This window comes from Gallus gallus, chromosome 3 (assembly GCF_016699485.2).
Source record: "Gallus gallus isolate bGalGal1 chromosome 3, bGalGal1.mat.broiler.GRCg7b, whole genome shotgun sequence".
Taxonomy (NCBI): Eukaryota; Metazoa; Chordata; class Aves; order Galliformes; family Phasianidae; genus Gallus; species Gallus gallus.
The window spans coordinates 75,865,014-75,885,646 of NC_052534.1; the positions used below are offsets into that span (position 1 = coordinate 75,865,014).

Here is a 20,633-nt window from a genome sequence, read left to right on the forward strand (position 1 = left end):
GATGAGCAGGAAGCAATGCACACCCCGAAACTCACTGATTTCTGTCCAGTGACGTCCGCTGGATGTGACTTGCCTGTGTGAGGAGATGTGTCCCTCCCCCGTGGATGCGGAGGAGAAGCTTAACCCAGTAGGTTCACAGGGAAGGCAAAAGTGGCAGCCTCTCTCAAAGAAAGAGAATCACTTGAAAACTCTTAGCCCTCTGAGGAGGAGAAGTCGGTACCTTCTGAAACAGAAAGAAAAATCTGCTCTGCTTTTACTGCAGTGTTAAATAAAGTTCCTTTTACACACCAGCACTTTTGAATTGCCAAGCAGCCTGACTAATATCAGAAGCTTGAGTTGGGCACAAATGAGTTAGCCTTTTTTCTTCTTCCCTTTCCTCACAGGAACACCGCTTGAACAAAAATTCCCTTCTTGTTAATTTAACGATTACCTTCAAGAAGAGCTGGCGGTGGGGGAAAATGTAGGCAATAATGATGATGGAGCCATCGGTATGGAACCAGGTGCGAGGAACAGCTCAGCAATGGGTCCACGCTCCCGGGCCTGCTTCCCCAGAGCCCTGAGACACTGAGTGCCTCAGTGCTGGGCCCGACTGCAGAAACCTCCTGAGGTGATGGTGTTCAGAGAGCTGGCACCTCTCAGGCTGGGCACCTGAACCACCACCACCCAATCTCCATGGTCGCAGCCGGGGATAGCACAGCTCCCGCCGTGGGTCTTCTTCTCCCAGCAATGGAGAAGAGCATTCCTCCGCCACAGGCAGATGTGGTGGGTGGACCAGTTAATGTCTTTAGACACTATGTCAAATGATAAATATTTATTACGTTTCTGTATTAATACATGTGAAGACAAATCCATATTTATGACACTGCAGAGGGAGAAGCACACTGAGCAAAGCCAGCTGGCTATTATATTCGTTAAGAACCGGCTTTGGGATCATCCCCAGCCCTCCAGTTGTGCCTGCTGCTGTCCTTATGCCTCGGAGCCATCCCAGCCCTCACCTGAGGGATTCTGTGGTACCTTTGGCTGCCGCCATGATGGCTGTTGTGTCAGCACAAGGATGCCGAAGACACGACTGTCGGCCTCGAGGATAACAGGGAAAAGTCAAATAAATGGCCGCAAAACTCAGTGCTGGCAACCAACATGAGGAGAGACTGTGCTGCTCCGTCTGGAGGGGACACCTTTCAAAGGTGGCTGTGGCCAAAGCACCTCCGAGACCCATGATGGACCCAGGCCACACCGAGCCCACCCCACCTTCGCGTGCAGCCGCTCCCGCGCCCTCAGGGCCCGGTGTGGGGTACGTCCCAACGCCGCCATGCCGCGGCGGGAGGTGCGGCCGCCCCGCGGGACGCCCGGCTCTCCCTGCCCGGAGCGCCCTGACGGCAGGGAGGCGCCGGCCGCCTTGGCGGGCCGGAGGAGGCGCTGCCTTGCACGTCGGCTGCGGGCCGCCCCCCCCCGGGCCCGGCTGGGGCTGCCGGCGGGGAGTCGCGACGGAGCGCGGCACGACGGGGCGAATCGTTATCGAAAACCGAGAGCTCCTCGGTGGCGGGGGAGCGGGCGGGCGGGCGGGGCGCGGGGCACGGCCGGGCGACGAGGTGCCGGTCCCGTCCCGCCGCCCACTCCCCCACCCCCGGGCGGCGGGGCGAAGTTTGGCCGCCTCCTCGCTCCCCCGGCGCTGCCCGTGCGTGCGGAGCGCCTCCGCGGCTGCCAGGGCCAGGACAAAAGGCACATTAACACGTGATGGGAGACGGGCTTCATAAATGGGACCGGAGCGGGGCGAAAGGCGGGGGGCACGCCGCGGCGGGCGCCCAGCGGCTCGCGCTGCCTCCCCGCGCCGAGGCGGCGGGCGGAGGCGGCGGAGGAGGGCCGGGGGCGGCGGCCTGGGGCGGCCCGCGGCGGAGGGGCGGCGGAGCCGCTCGAGCCGGGCGAGCGAGCGAGCGAGCGCGGCGGCGATCGGAGAGGAGGCGCCGAGGGGAGGGAAGGGGAGGCAGCCGGGGGGAAACATCTCCCACCTCCTCCTTCCCCTCGCCGGCACCGCCTCCTCGGCGCTCCCCAGTGCCGGGGTGCCCGGGCGGGGCGGCGCTCCCGCTCCCAGCCGGGGGTCGGCGCGGCCGGAGCGGGCGGGGGACGCGGCCGGTGCCGTGCGGAGGGTAAGGAGGGCGCGGGGCGGACGGGGCCGGGGGACCGACGCCCCGCGAAGTTTGTTAGCGCCGGGCGACGCCGCCCGCCCCGACGGCGGAGCGGCCGCGGGGCCGAGGGCTCTGCCCCGGGCACGGCCCCGGGGATCGGGAGGCTGCGGAGAGCCGAGGCGGGGGCGGGCGGGCGCGAGGTGCCGGCGGACGGGCGGCCGTGCCCCGGCGGCTCCGGGCTCCCGCTGGGGCTCCGCTGACCCCGGCGCTTCCGTCGTCCCGGCCCGGCGCTTCGTTCGGCACCGCTCCGCCGCGGCCGGGATAGATAGCGGCGGCTCGCGATGCCGTGGGCAACGCTGCTCCGCTGAGCGGTGGCACCCGGCGGCGGCTGCGGAACGCCCCGGCGCTGGGCTCTGCCTGGGTTTTGTCTGACGTTCGGAGGTGGGGAGGAGGTGGGGGGGGGGGGGGGGGGGAGGTGAGCAGCAGGAAGGGAGCGAGCGCTGTAAACTTCACGCGGGGTTTGTCATGTGAAACCTTCATTTGGTCCGAAACCGTTCAGAGCGACCGGAGGGGTTTCTGTTACGTGGGCATCTTTTTGTTCCAAAGACGTCTGCACCCCTCCGTTGGGAGCACCCCTGGATGAGGTACGTACCGAGCGCTGGCAGGAGAGAGCTCGTTACCGTGATTGCAGTTTGATTAAGTAAAATGGTGTCGGATGATGAGGTCCGGAGTTTTTTCTTATTGCTAAAATTATCGTGTTATTTTCTGCGTGCCGGTAAATGATCACAGTGACAGTTTCGGCGTCTTCTTTGAGAAGGAAAAGGGAGGAATGTGAGGCAGAGACAGGCAGCAAAACAGTCCTCTCGAGTAGCTACAAGTTTATGACAAACAAACAAACAAAACGCAAGGCAGCGCCTCTTTTTTAACCTGCTGAAGGTGTGGCAGTGCTTCTGTTTTCCTTATGCGTATCCTCTTGTTTTCATTGTTATTGTTCACCTTTCCTTGAAGGAATATGGTATTCTCTGCTGGGGGTGGCATTGCTGCTCGCACGGATGGGGATCACGGGAAGGATCGGGTGTTGTGCGATGCAGTATTGAACAGCAAAATGTACAGCCCTGAAAAAATTACTTGGGAAGACCTAATTAATTCTTCCCGGATGACACCTCGTACCCACTGCTAGCACAGGTTTTCTCTTCTTGGGAAAGGAAAAAAAAAAAAGCCAACGTGTGATTGTAGTAGGGGTGTTTGTTATGCAGGCAGAGTTTATTAAATCAACTGTAAAAGAAATGAGTATAACGTCCTTAAACAGTTTGGAAGATGAATGTGTAATTCCTGATTTGCTCGAGGTTAAAATTAGTCTGCTTGCAACCAGGAGCATCTTTGCTTTATTATCCGCTGCTCTTCGGAATGAGAGGCACAACCATTTGAATAGAAGCATTTTAAAACAGAACCGATAAAAGCTGTAATTGTTGGGTTGAGCCAGCAGGCATCTATTGCCGTGGGGAAAAAGTTGGCAAGGGAAAGAAATGGGTTATTTGCTTTGAATTCATCCCACCAACCAGTCAGCCGCACGGAAACTCCTGTAATTAAATGGAGATACCTGCAGAACTCCAGGTGGGAGGGAAAGTGGGTTTTTGGCATCGTGGGGAGGGGATGAGCCCGTGGGTGCCTTTCATCCTGCCTGTTGTTCTTTGGTGAATGGTGTTAGCTGCGTTGCATGAAAGACACCATTAGGAGTCTTCATGCTCTGCTGAAGGAATGGCATCTCATGGCCAACGCAAGCCTTTCTGTGTTCGCGGGTTTCTGATTGGGCAACAGAAGTTTACAAAGGGAATAACTTTTTTTTTTTTTTTTCCTGGTCATTTCTGACTTTCATCCCTCCATGTGGCCATCCCCACGTGCTGGCACACCGCGGTTCCTCTGAGAATCCGGTGCTGAAAGTGTTATGTGCTAGAGGGGGAGAGCTCGGCTGCTTCTCCTTTCTGATGGATGGAGGTAGGTGAGGAGGCTGAAGGCAGGGGAGAGCCTGAAGCTCTGCATGTGCTTAGCATCGCCCCCAGATTCTTCAAACAGATCACCAGTCTCGGTTCCACAGGTCTGTTTCACGCAGCGCTTCCACTCATTCCCTCCTTGTGTGTTTTGGAAGAGGAATTACCTTCTCATGTGCAAACTTGGTGACCTCTCTCCAGCTGTGCCGCCAGCTACCGGCATCCGCAAATTCATTTTGTCAACAGTGGTTCCTCTTTGCACGTGTCTACGTTGGCTTTATCTCGTTCTCCTCGTGCAACAGTAAATGGTTTTAGAGGTTTTAGATAGTTTTGCTGCAATTTCCCAAAAAGGTTGGGCTGTCTGCAGTGATGAACGTTCTCCAAAACTACTCATCAACCACTTACGTGAGGATTTGGAGGTTTTTCTCCTCGGTAGCAGCAAATTCTCACAATCTGCTGCTGATGTAAAATACGTACTGCAGGCGACCCTAGCACTGGGATTTGGCCAAGTTCAAAGCAGCTGTGCAGATGGACAGAGAAGACAGAAGGCAGAGGGAAATAGACCCTTTTAATCATAACAAGGCTGCTCTTGTTTTCCTGTCTATAGTGGAAATGCATGCCAGCCCCTCGTACTTAAAAGCAAGCTTGCAAATGTGCCAGAATAGACAGCAACAGCATTTGTTATTAATGCAAAGTTAAGAATGTGACAACCTGTCTTCTCAGTGTTGCTCTTTATGTCTCCATTCCTCTCCTGACACCGCGCTGCTGCAGAACACTCATCTCATTGCTGTTGGTGGGATCAGCACGCGCCCAGAACTGGGGCTCGTGGAAAGCGTGTGGCTTTGTTAATGCTCACCAAAACCAGCAGTGACCTGTCCTTTTGAAATGGTCGTCATGACTTATAAATCAATTGCTCATTACTTGGTTGTTTTTTTTTTTCCTTTTTTCCTGAAGGTGCCATTGTTACCCATGAAAAATGGTCTGGTTTGCAGCGCAAGGTTGGACCACGCTTTGTCGCGACACGTGTGCCTCGTACAGGGGCATGATGTTTATGCCTCTCTTCAGCGCGTGCATCCTTTTGTGATGGAGCTGCCCACGTCCAGATTAGAGATAAAACAGATATTCCGCTCCTGTGTCAGCTAATAAGGTGTCACTCGTTATCCTTCAGCTGGTAGAACGGGCTGCTTTGTGCGCTTCAGATGTTGTCTTGTTTGTGTAGATCAAGGCTGGATGGCATCCCATTTTACTTCATCCTGCGTTAACCTTTTTTTTTTATGGCAGTTGTATATTCTTCTCGGGAAGGCGTGCTTACTCACTACAAAGTACTGAGCAGCAGCAGTTCGTTAGGGAGTACTGCAAATTCCATTTCAGCCCTCGCTGGAATAATTTCCATATCTTGCATTTTAGGAAAGCTTTCAAAGTTTGTACTTCGGGGGGTTTGGGGCTCCTACGTTTCCTTCCTGGCAGACGTGTGAAATGTGCTCGCTGCTCTGAGAATTCATTATTTTTGCCCATTCCTGCCCCTGTTTACCAGGGGATTCCAGTGCTGGATTCCAGTGTGTGCCCATGCCTGGAAAATGATGTTCAGTAGATTTGGAGTGTGCATATAGATAACCCGTACGTATATGCACTTGCGAAGTAATTTTTACAGGATCTCAGTGATAGATGTGCTAATTTTAGATGATCGTTTTTCCCCAGGAAGGCTGCGTATGGGAGACTTCAGAATGACATTCAGCAGTTATCATGCCTGTAATTCTGTACCCACACCTCTAGCTTGTCTGTTGTCCTCCGGCACCACGAGGCAGAGCTTCTGCGTGACAAAGCACTACTGCAGTGTCTGCGAGACTTCGCATAGTTGTTCTTCTAGGCATGTGCCTGTTTGTGTGCATCTGTCCATAAGCTTAGGCGTATATGCATGTATACACACACACAGATAGAAATTCATAATGTCCCTTGATATCCTTTTAACCATTTCTCCAGGTACAGTAAAATATTGGGTAGGGTCTCTGCATGTTGTTGTTCGGGTTCCTTTGATATCAGGTCCTACTGTAATTCTTTCTCACTTTTTCTCTCCCTCTCTCTTTTATTTTTAAAAGAAAAGCATCTGCATGTTTCAAAGAGATACACCATTGCCAAGCAATCTGGTATAGTGGCTTAATATGCTGGCAAATAATTTCACAAGTTGTTTGTGTGTGTCAAGACAGTATATTTGAATATCATTATACTCGGATTGTAGCTATGAAGAGACTTATCTGAGCTTATTTAAATTTTATGAAAGGCCAGACAGCTCCAGGAATGAAAGAACATGTTATATTTTTCATCGGAGTGTGTAGTTCTGCCCACTACTTGCGCCAGTGGTGTGGGACATTGTGCGTACCAAAGGCTTTTCTGTCCCAGCATGCATCTGAGTGCTGCCCATGCTTGGCGGCCTGATGGCAGTTTCTGGGGGAGGATAGGAGTAGAGGGAGCACTGCTTCGCAATGTGCCGCTGACCTCAGCACTACGTTTGTGCCATCACTTGTGAACTGGTCGTTTGGTTTTAGCATCCTGCCTGCCTTTTCACCTCTGAGGTGTGGATCTTGTGCTTCATTTTCATAAGGAGCCTGCTGTTTTTTCGTGTCCCTGCCCAGATGGGCTCAGCTGGTCTCTGCCAGCCGTCCCCAGCTCAGTGCCATGTGTCTGTCCGTACCATCTCAGTGACCTGGCACAAGATGGCTTCTCAGAGCCCTTTGCATCTTCTCTTGCCCTTTGAATACAAATCAGATATGGGCTTTCAACAGAGCAGGCTGTTGCCTGAGGAGCAGTGGGTCTGTTCTTTCCTTAGGATGAGATCTGGAAATCCCACTGGCTCTATCCTTCAGCTTGTGAAGGCATCTCTTAAGTTCTCTGCGCTCAGATCAGGGCGGTTTTCTCTCCTGAGTTTTCTTCTTCACCCAAACTGCTTTCCCTGAGTTGATCACAAAGTCAGTTAGTCACTTTACCCCGTTTGTATGCATCCCAGGGGCTCCTTGTCTTCTTCCCTTCCCTTTCCCTGGTTTGCTCCCATCTCACTTGGAGACATCCTTTCCCCTTTCATTGCAGCCCCGATCACACCAGCACTTAACCCCTGCTACCTCAGCTTTCAGCATCTTTGCTATCTAGCAAAGACTTTGATTAAAACTTGTTTCTGCCAGTTTCTCACAGGGGGGAAAGAGGAGAGCAGTCATGCACTCTGTGTGGTTTATTAAGATTTCTCCCTGGAGCCTGATGTTTTTTTTCTGCCTTTCTAGTTCTAATCCATACTCTTTTAATAAAGCTCACTAATATTTTCTATCGCTACAAATTCTTGGCCTTATTTCTTCTGCTCCAGCTGTTACGTGGAAGCTGTTTTCTTGGAGCGGTTAGCTCTTTCTTTCTGCTAATAAGTGTGTTTCTCCCCTGCTTTCATGCTCCAGACACCAGGTCCTTCTGGGGACCTTTAGCATTTAGCATCCAATGCAGTCTGGGTCCTTGATGCCCTGCTCTGCTCTTTGCAGCTGCTGCTCTCTCTTCAGCTACATCTCGTGTGCTGAGCTGATGTCCCTTCTCAGCATTTCCAGGAAATTGAATGCTCAGTCCCCATCTCTTTTGCACCTTGCTGGGCTTCTCTGTCCCCATGTAGCATTTATGTCAATTCTGCCCAGCAGTACTAAGTGTCTGCACCTTTTGGCATTAGAGATTGGTGAGAAAAGATGCAGGGAGTTAAGTCATTTTTTGTTGGAATATTGAAATCCGGGATAAATCCTCCTGTTAGAAAAAAAAAAAAAAAGTTTGAGAGTTCAGAACTGACCAACTTGATGAGTTCGCACCTGTTCTCTTTAAAACGTCTATTCTGTAGCACTGCATCAAACTGTTCTTAACTACCTGCTATTTCTCTTTTATTGGGAAGCTGGTCCTACAACTTGAGCTCCGCTGTTTCCATTTCATAGGATTCATACTTCAGCAAGCCTATTTGTTGCCCCAAACCCTATCTTTAAATATTTGTAAGATACATGAACTATGAAAGGTCCTGAAATCCTGTTTCACACCATGTCTCTGTTATCTTAGGACAACGACCTCTGCGTCCCGTCCTTGACCCCAGAGGACAGGCAGGCTGGGTGGCTGTGCCACCATTAATGCAGACTGGTGGTCCCCTCTCAGTACTGTGCCTTGTCCAGAACAATTGTGTTTCTCAAGCTGGGAGGTTCTGAGCAAAATCAGAGCTCTGGGAGGTTTTCTTGGCCAGGTGGGGCAGTTGTCCCCGCTCTTTCCCCTACAGCTGTGTGATTCGAGTACTTCTCTGAATATGGGAGACACCAGTTGTGATCCTTGGTTTGCTTAATAAGACAAGGGGCTCCCAGTTGACAGGCGTGCTGGAATATCAGTCAGTGCCTGTATTTCTGGTTGTTTAACTCTTGGTACAAAGTGGAACGACTCTTAACAGTTCAGAGGGGGCTGGCAGAGCAGATGCCATCATGCTTGCCTGGATTGCCCCGGGGCAAAGTTTAGCTCTTTCTGTACCAAAGGAGGCAGAACTTCATCGCTGCCTCAGAAGGGCTTCAGCCCCTCTGCACTGAGGTGGCTGTGTGTGCCCTGGCTGGGTGAGAAGTGAGACAGGGCCTCTTTCCTCTGTGCCCACAAGGCCTAGCTAGGGTGGGCTCACACACCTCACCAACACAACTAGGGAGGGAGGAAGTGGTATTTTCTTTTAAAAGCATTATCCATCACTAGATAATGTGGGTTTTTTGTTTGTTTGTTTGTTTGTTTGGGGTTTTGTTTTGTTTTTCCTCCCCAGTTGTTTGGCTTTTGTCATTCAGACTGTTGGCTGCAGGATGCCTGGGGGGTGTTGTTTAAGGACAGCTCACCCCCAGATTAGAACAGTCCAGCCCCCATCCCGCTAGAGTGCAAATAGTGTGTTAATGAGCATAAATAACCAGGTAGCTGTGGTTTCTGGCTAATTAATATTCAACTTACTTACAAGGGATATCTGTCAGCGTAAGTACCAAATTTGGCTCAGCACTTGCGTGCAGCTATTATCCCATAGCTGGCAGCGCACTGCTTTGAGGTGATAGCACCCCTTGTTTGCTCCTGTCCTGGCTTCAGTGCTCTGTCCCCACTCCTCACTCAGAGAAAATTCCCACTGAAGCGGTTGCAAGTGTTCCTGAATTAGGAGTGACAGCATATTTGCCATTTATAGCCTAGAAACTGCGCAGTGTTGGAGATGAAGTAGTAAAACAATGAATAGGAAAGGGGTAACATGGCTCTCATCTTCTCCTCAACATTTTTTTCTTGCTTGGTGTTGCCGAGTCTCAGAGTGACATTTCTCAGGCTCTGTTCCTTTCACGAAGGCATAGAAACCTCGTCCTGTGTGTTGAAGCAGTATTGTTCATCACCGTATGGGATAAGGTAATTATTAGCCATATAAATTTTCATTTTATAGGACAGTTTTAATTCCTGGAGGCCAACAGTTACTGTAGTAGATCTCAGTTCTCGCACATGTTTTCAGCTGACTGCACATGGCTGTAAATTACTGCTCTTTCTCCCGAGGCAGTATTTCTGGACCTGGTGCGGTTGGAGTCCCAGCCTGCTGGGCACTGTGCAGACTTGTCAGGAGAAGCAGCCCTCCTTTGAAGGACTTGCAAGCCTTACCACGTGGAGCAAGGAGAATGCATTTGTGTATCTTTGTGCATTCAAAACTGTTTCAATTATACCTACTTGTCCTTTAGCCCGTTCTTAATTAGCTGTTGGTATCGTAGAAGAAATGTGTAAGTACGGAGATCAAAATATTTTAAAATAGAAACTCGAAGGGTTTGATTGTGGATTTCCCTTTCTTGTTTTGATTCCCTTTCATATCAGCACTATTTCAGTTATCGGTATCATCACTGTATTGCTCGTAATTACTTTCTGAGGAAGAACGTCAAATGTTCGCTGTTTCTATTCAGGCTATTAAAATTGCTCTATCAATCATCCTCTTCTGAAAATTATAATAAATTCTGCCCTTCTTTAGATAGCTACTAAAACTTCCCAGTGTTCCTTCTCCCCCAGAGCAGCAGGAGAAGATAGATTGCAGCATTTTAAGCAAGTCACCTTCTTGTACCCTGTGTGAACTGGTCCTGTGGCCAACCAGAAATCAAGAGGAGTTGGAATTCTCCCTGTTGTCCAAGATGAGTTCCCAGCCTTTTATGTATCACCTGATTTAGATTTTATCTGAAGGGTTTTGGTATTCTGCTAGCACCCAGGCATACTGCTAGGCAGCGCAGAACCATGCAGCAGAGGGCAGTGGTAAGATTTGCCCCTGCCTTCAGCTATACTTGAGATCTGAGGGATGGAGACTTACGAAGTTGGGAGTGTCTTCAGCTCTCAGCTGACGTATGCTTGGACCCTGGCATAGCAGTCTGGAAGAACAGGGCAGGTGAAGTTAAATCCAGGTCTGAAGACAGCTCGCTGATGTGTTCATAAAAGCCGCTCCATCTAGTGGCAGCTGCTTTGCACAGCCAGTCTGGCAGTGCCAGCCAGCAGCCCCGGGTTTAGGAGAGAAGTAGCACCATCTAAAATGGTGTGCAGCTATTGGCTTTCTGGTTTTATTCTTCAGGATAAAAGGCACTTGAGGTTTTTATTTTTTTTTTATTTTTTTTTTAGTCATGATCCATCATCAGAATTCATTACTTACTGCGAGTTGCTGCATGCACTCACATAAATACACTGACAGTTTTGAGTGCCGGCATCGGCAAGGGCTCTTACTCATCTTTAATCACCATTTCTGTTCTTTTTAAAGCCATTTTAAAATAAGCAAAGTTGCAGAGGTCATCGAGGGAAGGGAGCAAGCTGAGAGCTTCAGGGACTCAAATCCTCAGCAGGAAGAGTGGCTCCTGGCTGGGCAGGAGGGCTTTCCCTCACCAGGCTCTGGCCTTGGCTGCAGAATAGAGCCCTCTCCCGCAGCCTCTCTCCAAAGGGAAGGATTGACACGAGGGACCCTCACCTGCCAGGGAGGACGTGAAATGCCACGGGGCTCCCAGGAGCAGTGTTTGTGGGTCAATCATTGGTTTATGTTGAAGGGAAGCCAACCGGGAAGAACTGGCCACATGGCTTCTGACCGTTCCAATGGGGTGCCCCCTGCTCAGGGGCTGTACCCACCAGGTGCTCGTCTGTGCCTGCAGACAGTGGAGCTCAGCACTGAGCATCGTGTGGTGCCAGCCGTCATACCTCACCGAACGAAGGGACCTACATTTTGGTCTGTGCCAATCCGTGCATCACCTCAGACCCCAAACTGGACACTTCTGGTAGCCCTCATGGTGAAGTCCAGTCTTGTTTTCAGCAGGCAGCCAAGGAAAACATTGCTTCAGTGCCTTTCAGTATTATACTTTATACTGGAACAAGCTAACATCTAAATTAAAAAGTACTAAATTCCAGTGAAGTACAATTCCAGATCACGTGAATGGCTGTTTCACTGCAACTTTAATAAAAATCAACTGCTGCTTGAATAGGTGCATGCACACATACTGCTAGAAATTTCCAATTATGATATTCCCAGCAGCAAACAACAACAAAATTAATGTCAGCTGCATCCCCCAAAGCCTAAACTGTACCACTAATGAACTCTGAAGTACTCTCAAAGAAAACTCTTTGCAGAGACAATAAGGTAGAAATTACTGTAATAATCTGAATACAAAAATACAGAGAAAAAAAAAATCATTGAAATTCAGAGTAAGACTTGCCTCTCCTGATCCCATTAACCATGTTGTTAGCATAGCATATGCATGCATAGTGATATTGTCACATAGCTCACTGACACCTCTAAAAGAGCACAGAGGAATCCTTGTTCTTTCATTTGTATTTCAAACAGAGGTAGGGGTTGTAGCACGGCTGGCACCTTATGATGAGGACATATACTTAACGTGCCTTCAGCGGGAACTAACAGTTTGTCTGTCTGGCAGAAGTGTTTGGTTGCATACAATTTGCAAAGCTTGACTCAAACATAATCTTCTCGACATGGGGCTGTGGCTGTATTCATTAGAATGGTTGTCTTTCTTCTGACAGAAATAAGCCAGAGTGAGTGAGTACCACAGCCATCTTTATGTGCTTACAGAACGACTTGCGTTTTGTTTTTATTCTTGGTAGCTTTCAAATGAATACCATTTTCTTCACTCCCAGTTTTAAAGTGATGTTATAAAGCCAAGTCCGAAGTTGCCAAATTTCACCCAACACACGTTTGTCAGCAGGGTCATTTTTGCAACACATACAATCTTCAAAAACTACCAGGAACAGCTGGAAGGCGCCTTCTGGAAGAAATGTACCTTATGTGTTAGATTATTGCAGTTCATTGTTAATGTGCACCTCAGCAGCGTTTCCCTCCCGTGCTAATCAAACCTTCAGAATTTAATTCCTTAATATATTTCAAACTTACCTAGTAATTATTTTTTTATTTGCGGAGCAGTAATGTCTGCGAAAGCTGACAGTGCGTATCTGTGTTGTGTATGGGACTGTCCTGTGCATCTTGGCTTGTTTGTAGCCCTTCTTGCAAGCTGCACCGACACTGCAGTGTCTTCTGAAAGTGGGGGTTCGTATGCTTCCTGTAATGCTACGTGTCTAGGCCTACTGAATAGAATGGGAAACATTCTGCTAATCAACTACAGAAGAAGTCTCAGTTGTTCGATACCAAGTCAACACAACACTATAAATATCTCAGCCACCAAATAATCTTGGCTTCTTCTGGAAATCGTCATGGTTTCTCCTCTTTTTAAGTGTTATTATAGAATTGTAGAATCATAGAATGGTGTAGGTTGGAAAGGACCTTAAAGATGAGCTTGTTCCAACCCTCTGCGCCTCTTTCTTTCAGTTTTTATGGAAGAACTTGGGTAGGAACACAGCATGTTTACTCTTTCAGAGTTGTGATCAGTAAGTACTCTCAATTTTGGTCACTAATATCTGGTGGCCTTTCTGGACAGTTGTGTTAAATGAAAAGGTTAGGCTCAGTGCAAGCCTGTGTTTGGCATCGGAAATTTCTTAAGCGTCTCAGACAATTTTCTCCATTCTCAAGGCATGAAGAAGTTTGCTTTTGTTATTGCTGCTGATGTAATGATCTGGGTGTCCCATAGCAGATGCAGAATAGCTGAAACAATGATTCTAGCTCTTTGCATTCACTGACTGCCACTCTGGCAGGGGAAGGGGACCTAAAGCAGCTGTTCAGTGTATATTCAGGGAGTGTTGTGTGGACAAAGTTACATAAAGGAGCACAGCATAAAAAGAGCTGTGAGACTTGTCTTACATGTTGATGTACGGTTGACGCTCAGATGCTGGTAAGCGTGCTCTCCCAAGGGTACTGTGACCAGGAACTACATCCTGCACAAATCATCAGTGTCAAGCAGAGGCTTGGCGTAACAGAACTCAGAGACCGATGGTTCCCTGGGCACCTTCTGTTGTTTCCCATTTCTGAGGGGACTGAGTGTCTTTGAGGGTGTCCACAACTGGAAGAGTTAAGTTGCCACGTTTCTCATGGGAACAGTGGTTCCAGGTCCCTCTCACTTGGAGTATTGGCCACTGTTGCCAAACTTTGCACCATGTTTTTCTAAGTGGGTGTGAACTTTCCTGATGGAGCCTTCCGATCCAGACAGAATGAGTCACTGTTACACCTGCTGATTTAGCAGTGCTGCTCATTTTTCCTGAAACTGCAGAGAGAGCTAGGTAAAGACCCACTTCCCCCTGTAGTCCGAGCATCCTAGTTACCTAGGTTTGCTTAGCAGAAGGTAGGAGTTGAGTACTGAAACTTTATTCAGGTTTTGCATTTATGGATAAATGTGCTATAGATGCTGATCAATTTTCAATAATAATCTCGGGATCTTAGTAGACCTCAAATTACTATAACAGAATTGTGTGCATATGCCAGCATACTGGGTGAACCGTGAAATTTAGAGTGCGTGGCTCCTTCTCTGTTCTCTGCATTGTCAGGTTTTCAAAACCCTTGGTGCCTTTTGAAAGGAAAGCAATAAAGGTGATGATTCAGTTTAATGCTGTTCCTGCAGTGGCACTTGGTATTATCTAAATGAAGCAGGCCCAAGGAATATTGGTCTGCAAGGTACTTAGCAATCAGAAGCTAAGTTCAGATCTGGAGAAAAATATCTTTCTGGTGGAGCAGCTCAAAACGTTTTGATGAGAAATGAAAATTACCTTTCTGTAGAATACTCAGTTCTCCGCACTTCCAGTTTTTTGCACCACTTCTAGGGTAATATAGTTTTAGTGAAATCCGGGTGATTTCTTTCTGAGTGCTCAAGTCATTCTGACTCCCGCAAGTGGCAAAGGCTAGACCTGAACTGAATACAAGAGGAAGGTCAATTTTGTTTGACACAGTTTAGCTCAGTTGTTTGTGGAGTTTGTCTCCCTGTTTATCTTAACAAAGTTTGATCTTTTCCCCTTCTAGGATTTCCTCAGATGTCTTGTTCCATCCTCCAAGTCTCTTTGAAACCAACAAGACTGAGGTTATGAAGTCAATCCTAGATGGCCTTGCAGATACAACTTTCCGAACAATTACGACAGATCTCCTTTACGTGGGCTCCAACGATATCCAGTACGAAGACATGAAAGGCGACATGGCATCCAAGCTGGGATACTACCCCCAGAAGTTCCCTCTCTCCTCCTTTAGGGGTGATCCTTTCCAAGAAAAAATGACTGCAGGAGATGATCCCCTGCTAAGCATTATTCCCTCAGACCAGATCAATATCACAGAGTTTTACAACAAATCCTTGTCCACGTTTAAGGAAAATGAGGAGAACATACAGTGTGGGGAGAACTTCATGGATATGGAGTGCTTTATGATCCTAAACCCCAGCCAGCAGCTGGCCATCGCTGTGCTGTCGCTCACCCTGGGCACCTTCACGGTCCTAGAGAACCTCCTGGTCCTGTGTGTTATCCTCCACTCCCGAAGCCTGCGATGTAGACCCTCTTATCATTTCATAGGCAGCCTGGCTGTGGCCGACCTCCTGGGCAGCGTGATTTTTGTCTACAGTTTTGTTGATTTCCATGTTTTCCACCGGAAGGACAGCCCCAACGTCTTCTTGTTCAAGCTGGGTGGAGTTACAGCCTCCTTCACTGCCTCCGTAGGTAGCCTTTTTCTCACGGCAATAGACCGGTACATATCTATACACAGGCCACTAGCTTACAAAAGGATTGTAACCCGACCAAAGGCTGTCGTTGCGTTTTGTGTGATGTGGACCATCGCCATTGTAATAGCTGTTCTTCCGCTGCTCGGCTGGAACTGCAAAAAGCTCAACTCTGTGTGTTCAGACATATTCCCTCTCATCGATGAGACGTACCTGATGTTCTGGATTGGGGTCACCAGCGTCCTCTTGCTGTTCATTGTCTATGCCTATATGTACATACTGTGGAAGGCGCACAGCCACGCTGTTCGCATGCTTCAGCGCGGCACGCAGAAAAGCATAATCATTCAGAGTACGGAGGATGGTAAAGTACAGATCACTAGACCTGATCAAACTCGTATGGACATCAGGTTAGCCAAAACCTTGGTCCTTATTCTAGTCGTTTTAATCATATGCTGGGGCCCTCTCCTCGCCATAATGGTGTACGATGTCTTTGGGAAAATGAACAAGCTCATCAAGACTGTCTTTGCCTTCTGTAGCATGCTCTGTCTGCTGAATTCGACAGTGAATCCCATCATCTACGCTCTGAGGAGCAAGGACTTGCGACATGCCTTCCGGAGCATGTTCCCCACCTGCGAAGGGACTGCACAGCCTCTGGATAACAGCATGGAGTCTGACTGCCAGCACAAACACGCCAACAACGCGGGAAACGTGCACAGGGCTGCTGAGAGCTGCATTAAGAGCACAGTTAAGATTGCCAAAGTGACCATGTCTGTCTCCACAGACACGACTGCTGAAGCATTGTAAGTCAGAGACTTCTCAGCGTTGTGAGAAAAGGAGTTGGTTAAAAAAAAAAAAAATTAATTCAACAACAGAGAATACCAAACCCGTGGCTTAACGTGTTTGTACCTCCCTGTAATATCTTTTCGGTTTGTCATTGTAAGCTAAGCAATGGTTGTGTTAAGAGCATTACCATCCGCCAGTTCTTTGAGTTTTACAATTAGGGATCCAAGCTAAATTTTCAAAAGTTGTTTGGTTGTTTCTTTTTCCCCCTCAAAAAGTGTTTACTGGATAATAGCAAGTTTCCTGCAAGAGCACAGGAAAAACACCAAGCTAGCAAAAGTTCCTTTTAGGGGTGCGAAGAAAAATTGTGAAACCTAATTGAAAACGAATGCATCCTAAATCAGTACCATTCAATAAGAAAAAGCCTTGTCATCATGCTGTCCATCTCAATGTGAAATGTATTTCATGTCTGTAAGTAATAGGAGTTTTTGATTTTTTCCAAAAGCGGCAGTGCTGAGTTTTAGAAGTTTTGTAAAATGTGTTGTGTCCTGTGAATTGTATGCTGTTTTATTATGTGTTATTGATATTTGTCCGATTAAACAAAGTGATAAGGTAGATTTATGTGGAAATAATGTGAAATGTGATATGTAAACCCCATTGAAAACACTTACTGTATTTGAAGAGTTCCTATGAGCTATTTTGGAAATTTTACACTTCTAGTGGTCTTCTGTGGACTTAGGGGAAAGGCTTCATGTTCTTTTACTAAAATTACTTCCCTACTACCTTTTATTTTCACATGCATATGAGAATAACAGCAACAAAGGAATAGAGGAGGAATATAAGAAAGGAATGCACTGGTTCAGACTTTTAAATACCGCTGCGTTTATACAGAAGGACATTTACTGTTGTACAGACTTATCTCCCTTCTCTTGGGTGTTGTGTGACTATGAACACTGAAAGCAGAGGTCCCGGATTTTGGCTCCTTGTGTCACATGTTGGTGCTGGACCGCTGAAGACAGCATGTGTCTGGTTCCGCGTGCGATGTAATCACTGTGCCGTCGATGTATACTTGAAGTGTGTCGCATTCCTGTATCCCAGGTTTAAGCCAATTCAGAGCCTGAGATGCCGGACTTCAGCCTTCACTCAGAGAGGGGGGAAGTATTGTCAGATTTAGGCATTTTCTTATTGTGTGAGCGTGTATATAAATAAATATCTATGTGTGTGTACGTGTGTGTGCGTGTGTGTATGTAAGTATAATAAGTGTGAGTCACGGTAGCATAACTAAGATAGGACACTATGACCAAATGTAAGCTGTATTTCTTGTTGCACGCTTTGCACACAAATTCTGTTTCTAAAATTGAGTTCTTCCAACTGATTACTGGCGAAGGTACCGTATTACGAACATACAGATCCAACACTGAGGGGTGTATCCATGTGCTAGAGGAAACAACCTTCCAGCTGTGCTTGAGAATGAAATGCAGCGAGGCAGAGATGGGTGTGAGCCAGCACTGACCACTGGAGTGGCTGCTGAGGGCGTTCTGGAAATGGAGGACGCCAGAAATAAAGGAGCGTTTCAATCCATACGTATTCTGATCTGATTGTGTGAAACGAGGTGAGTCTTGCTGTGAAACCAGGATACAGAGGACAAGGTGTGATTTCATCAGCTTCGAGGAAGGTGAAGTTACTCATAAAAGTGGAGACTCTTCTCTGTAGTGGGATTGTGTTTGACACCTGGAATTTCCACAAGGAGAATGTTGCTAGTCTTTAAGGCATGGATATTGTCTAACACTGAAGGTACTGTGTCCTGTTCTCTGCTGCCTTCCTTTTTTGGACTGTTTCCTTATGCCCCTCCTGGCTGCTTTCTGCCAAAATGGCTGTGAGTGTGGCCTAGCCCGCTAGCTGCCTGGTGTACGCCACAGGTGGACTGACTCCCTCAGTGACACTGGGCCAGCAGAGCTGCTGTCCTGCAGAGGGCTTACATAGGGAAGGAGGGCAGGGTGGTAGCTTTGAGGTTGCTGGCCACCAGGATGTCTCCATGGTGTTTGGAAGTTGTAGTGCAGGCCAGAGCAGCTGGTAGCACAAAAGGCCAAGCTGAGCTTAGCTGGCAGCTCTTCGGTGGCAGAGGTGGTTGTGAGTTCAGGGCGCTCAGATGCTGTGTGTGATGGCACCTGGCAGAGTTCTCCTCAGGAGAGGTACTGGGCAGCAAAAGTTATGGGGGTATTCTCTTCCACCTCCCTCCCTGCAGCTAACCTGAGTGGTGGGACACGACATCCCGCCCCTGAGTGGGCCAGCGCAGGTCTCTCTCGTATCTAGATGTAGTCCTTCCTAGAGCAATCCTCTTGGAGAGGAGGGGGGAATCCCACTTAAATGTAAAGGTATTTTAAGAGCCATTTTTGAAACTGTCTTCTTGTGAATTAAATGCAAACTTTGTGGACTTTCGTTGTGTATTTGAGTTCTAAATTTTATGTGATAAATCATGGGACAATGGGGCTGTCTTGGCACTTAACTTGGTGCTTACTGATAGAATAAGAAATAGCATCCTGTGAAACGTTACCGTCTATCATCAGGATCTTCATTTGCATAATGAGTTTTTCTAAAGCTCTGGGAGCTGTGTCGGTTCACTTAGAACCATTTATTCAAGAGGTGGCAACCATTTGCCTACAAGTTGCACATGGAGTGGGACGGCCAATTCATTAGCAAAACCTGCTGCCGTTCCGAGATAAGCTGTACTTCACCTTCAGCTCTAGCAGTTCCCCATTTGCAGCTGACTACCTTCACCTAGCGATAGCACAGCCAACCTGTGCTCCACGGCCACCCACACTGTCACCACCCAACCAGCGATAGTCACCATTATGTGTACCTGAAAACTCCAAATGTCGTATAGCTGTAAGAAGATCATTTGTGTTACATGCGTGCAGAGTTAGATTCTCAACAGTCTTGATTGTATATTTGTATAATATAATCTCCGCGACGCTGTGCAATCGATATCCGCGTTTTCTTGCACTGGTCTCTGGATGAAAATTGTAGTGTGTCTGTTGCGAGATAGACAGCGCATTTTGCCTGCTGTTACTGGGCTGAATGTATGTAAATAAGTGGGAAAAACAAACGTCATCTGTACAAGCAGTGGCCTAAAAGTCTGTAATTGTAGAGTAGGGCAATTGTTGAAGTTGCTGTGACATCTCAAATACTACCTTTGAATAAACTGTTTACAAGGTCTCTTGAGATGCTGTCTCATAGTGAAAGGAAAATACTTCCCTGTGATAATATAAGGTAAAGAGATGGGGCTACCCGAGCTTTTTATTTCCAGTGTTTGAAAGTGGAGAACATAACTCTTTATTGTCTGTAAATCTTACATTATTACTTCCTCTTAGAAGAATATTGTATCATTAGATGTTTGTTTGAGCTGGTAACATCCTTGCAACTGCTGCAATATTTTTCATTAGCAACCTGTATAATAGTTTGTACACAAGTACTGTTCAGATTGTCATGAAAAGTAGCTTTGACCATTTACCTACCAGTAGCAGAATAGTATTTCTGTAAGATTTCCAGTGTACTACTACCATATCATATTTTATTTCTATAATGTAATTAAACTGTTATTTATTCAAGGAAAAAAAGAAGCATTCCTCTACTTTTTTTTTGTTTTCCAAATTTTGAGGTAATGAGGAAGCCACGTGATGATGCTGCCTCATCCCACAATCTGGTGCTCTACGTTTTGTTTATAAATTTGTCTGTCAGATTCTGAAACAACTGCTTAAACAACTTGACGACAGGTTGTCAAGCTCTGTGGGGTTTAATTGTACGCTGATATCTTTGAAGGAGGAGGTAGATTATGTATTTGTGTATTCAGTACTATGGAGACGAGAGAAATGACATAGTTAAAACTGAATCTCCTGCTCCATTATGTAGGCAATTTCCCCTTTCCTCTGTATTAGCAAAAAATGCAATAAATCTCTTTTGCCTTCGTCAGATGCATATGTTTGCACATAGATACCACATTAGGAAAAACTCAAGAAAGACAAAACACAAAAGAGCAGAAGAAAGAAGTAATACAAATAAAACAGTGCTGCCAACACCATCAACAACTTAAAGTAGTTTTTGGTGGCATAAAGGCAAGAGGCAAACGAAAATTGGTCTTATTTTGGCCAATGCCAATGGGTAAAGAGCTATGGGTATGTACTGGGGACAATGGAGTGGTCCAACAGCAACACACAAAAGCTGTGCAAGAAGAGCAGACTCAGCCGTGCCACCGCCTACTGGGCACGCCACCAGGCTCCCACCACTGCTCATCCACAGATGAGCTGAAAAAATACTTCTACTCTCCTTGTGGTCTCACGCACCCAATCCAAAGCCCACTGAACACCATAGAAAGATTGTTGCTCATTCAGAGAGTCAGTTTTCACAGAGTCACAGAATGGCCCGGGTTGGAAGGGACCTCAAGGATCATGAATCTCCAACCCCTCCGCCACAGGACCTCCACATTTAATATTGGACCAGGCTGCCCAAGTCCCCATCCAACCTGGCCTTGACCATCTCCACGGACAGGGCCTCCACAACCTCCCTGAGCAGCCTGTTCCAGCACCTTACCAATCTCATAGTAAAGAACTTTTCCATACAGTTTAATCCCAGATTGCCTTACTTGGGCAATTTTC

The 20,633-nt window shown here is 47.5% G+C and overlaps 1 protein-coding gene across 7 annotated transcripts; it reads left to right on the forward strand.

Annotated features, from left to right (window-relative positions):
* The first annotated feature begins 1,615 nt into the window (after nt 1-1,615).
* Nucleotides 1,616-19,952, forward strand: CNR1 (cannabinoid receptor 1). Of its 7 annotated transcripts, none has more exons than XM_046938994.1 (3): nt 1,616-1,719; nt 2,683-2,767; nt 14,523-19,952. In XM_046938994.1, the coding sequence occupies exons 2-3, from the start codon at nt 2,763-2,765 to the stop codon at nt 16,003-16,005; spliced, it is 1,488 nt and encodes a 495-aa protein (XP_046794950.1). In that variant the 5' UTR covers nt 1,616-1,719; nt 2,683-2,762; the 3' UTR covers nt 16,006-19,952. The 7 variants fall into 7 exon arrangements, with proteins under 7 accessions (XP_046794950.1, XP_046794951.1, XP_046794949.1 ...); XM_046938993.1 differs by lacking the exon at nt 1,616-1,719 and adding an exon at nt 2,033-2,144; XM_015284638.4 differs by lacking the exons at nt 1,616-1,719; nt 2,683-2,767 and adding exons at nt 2,788-4,118; nt 5,066-5,258.
* Nucleotides 19,953-20,633: the final 681 nt, after the last annotated feature.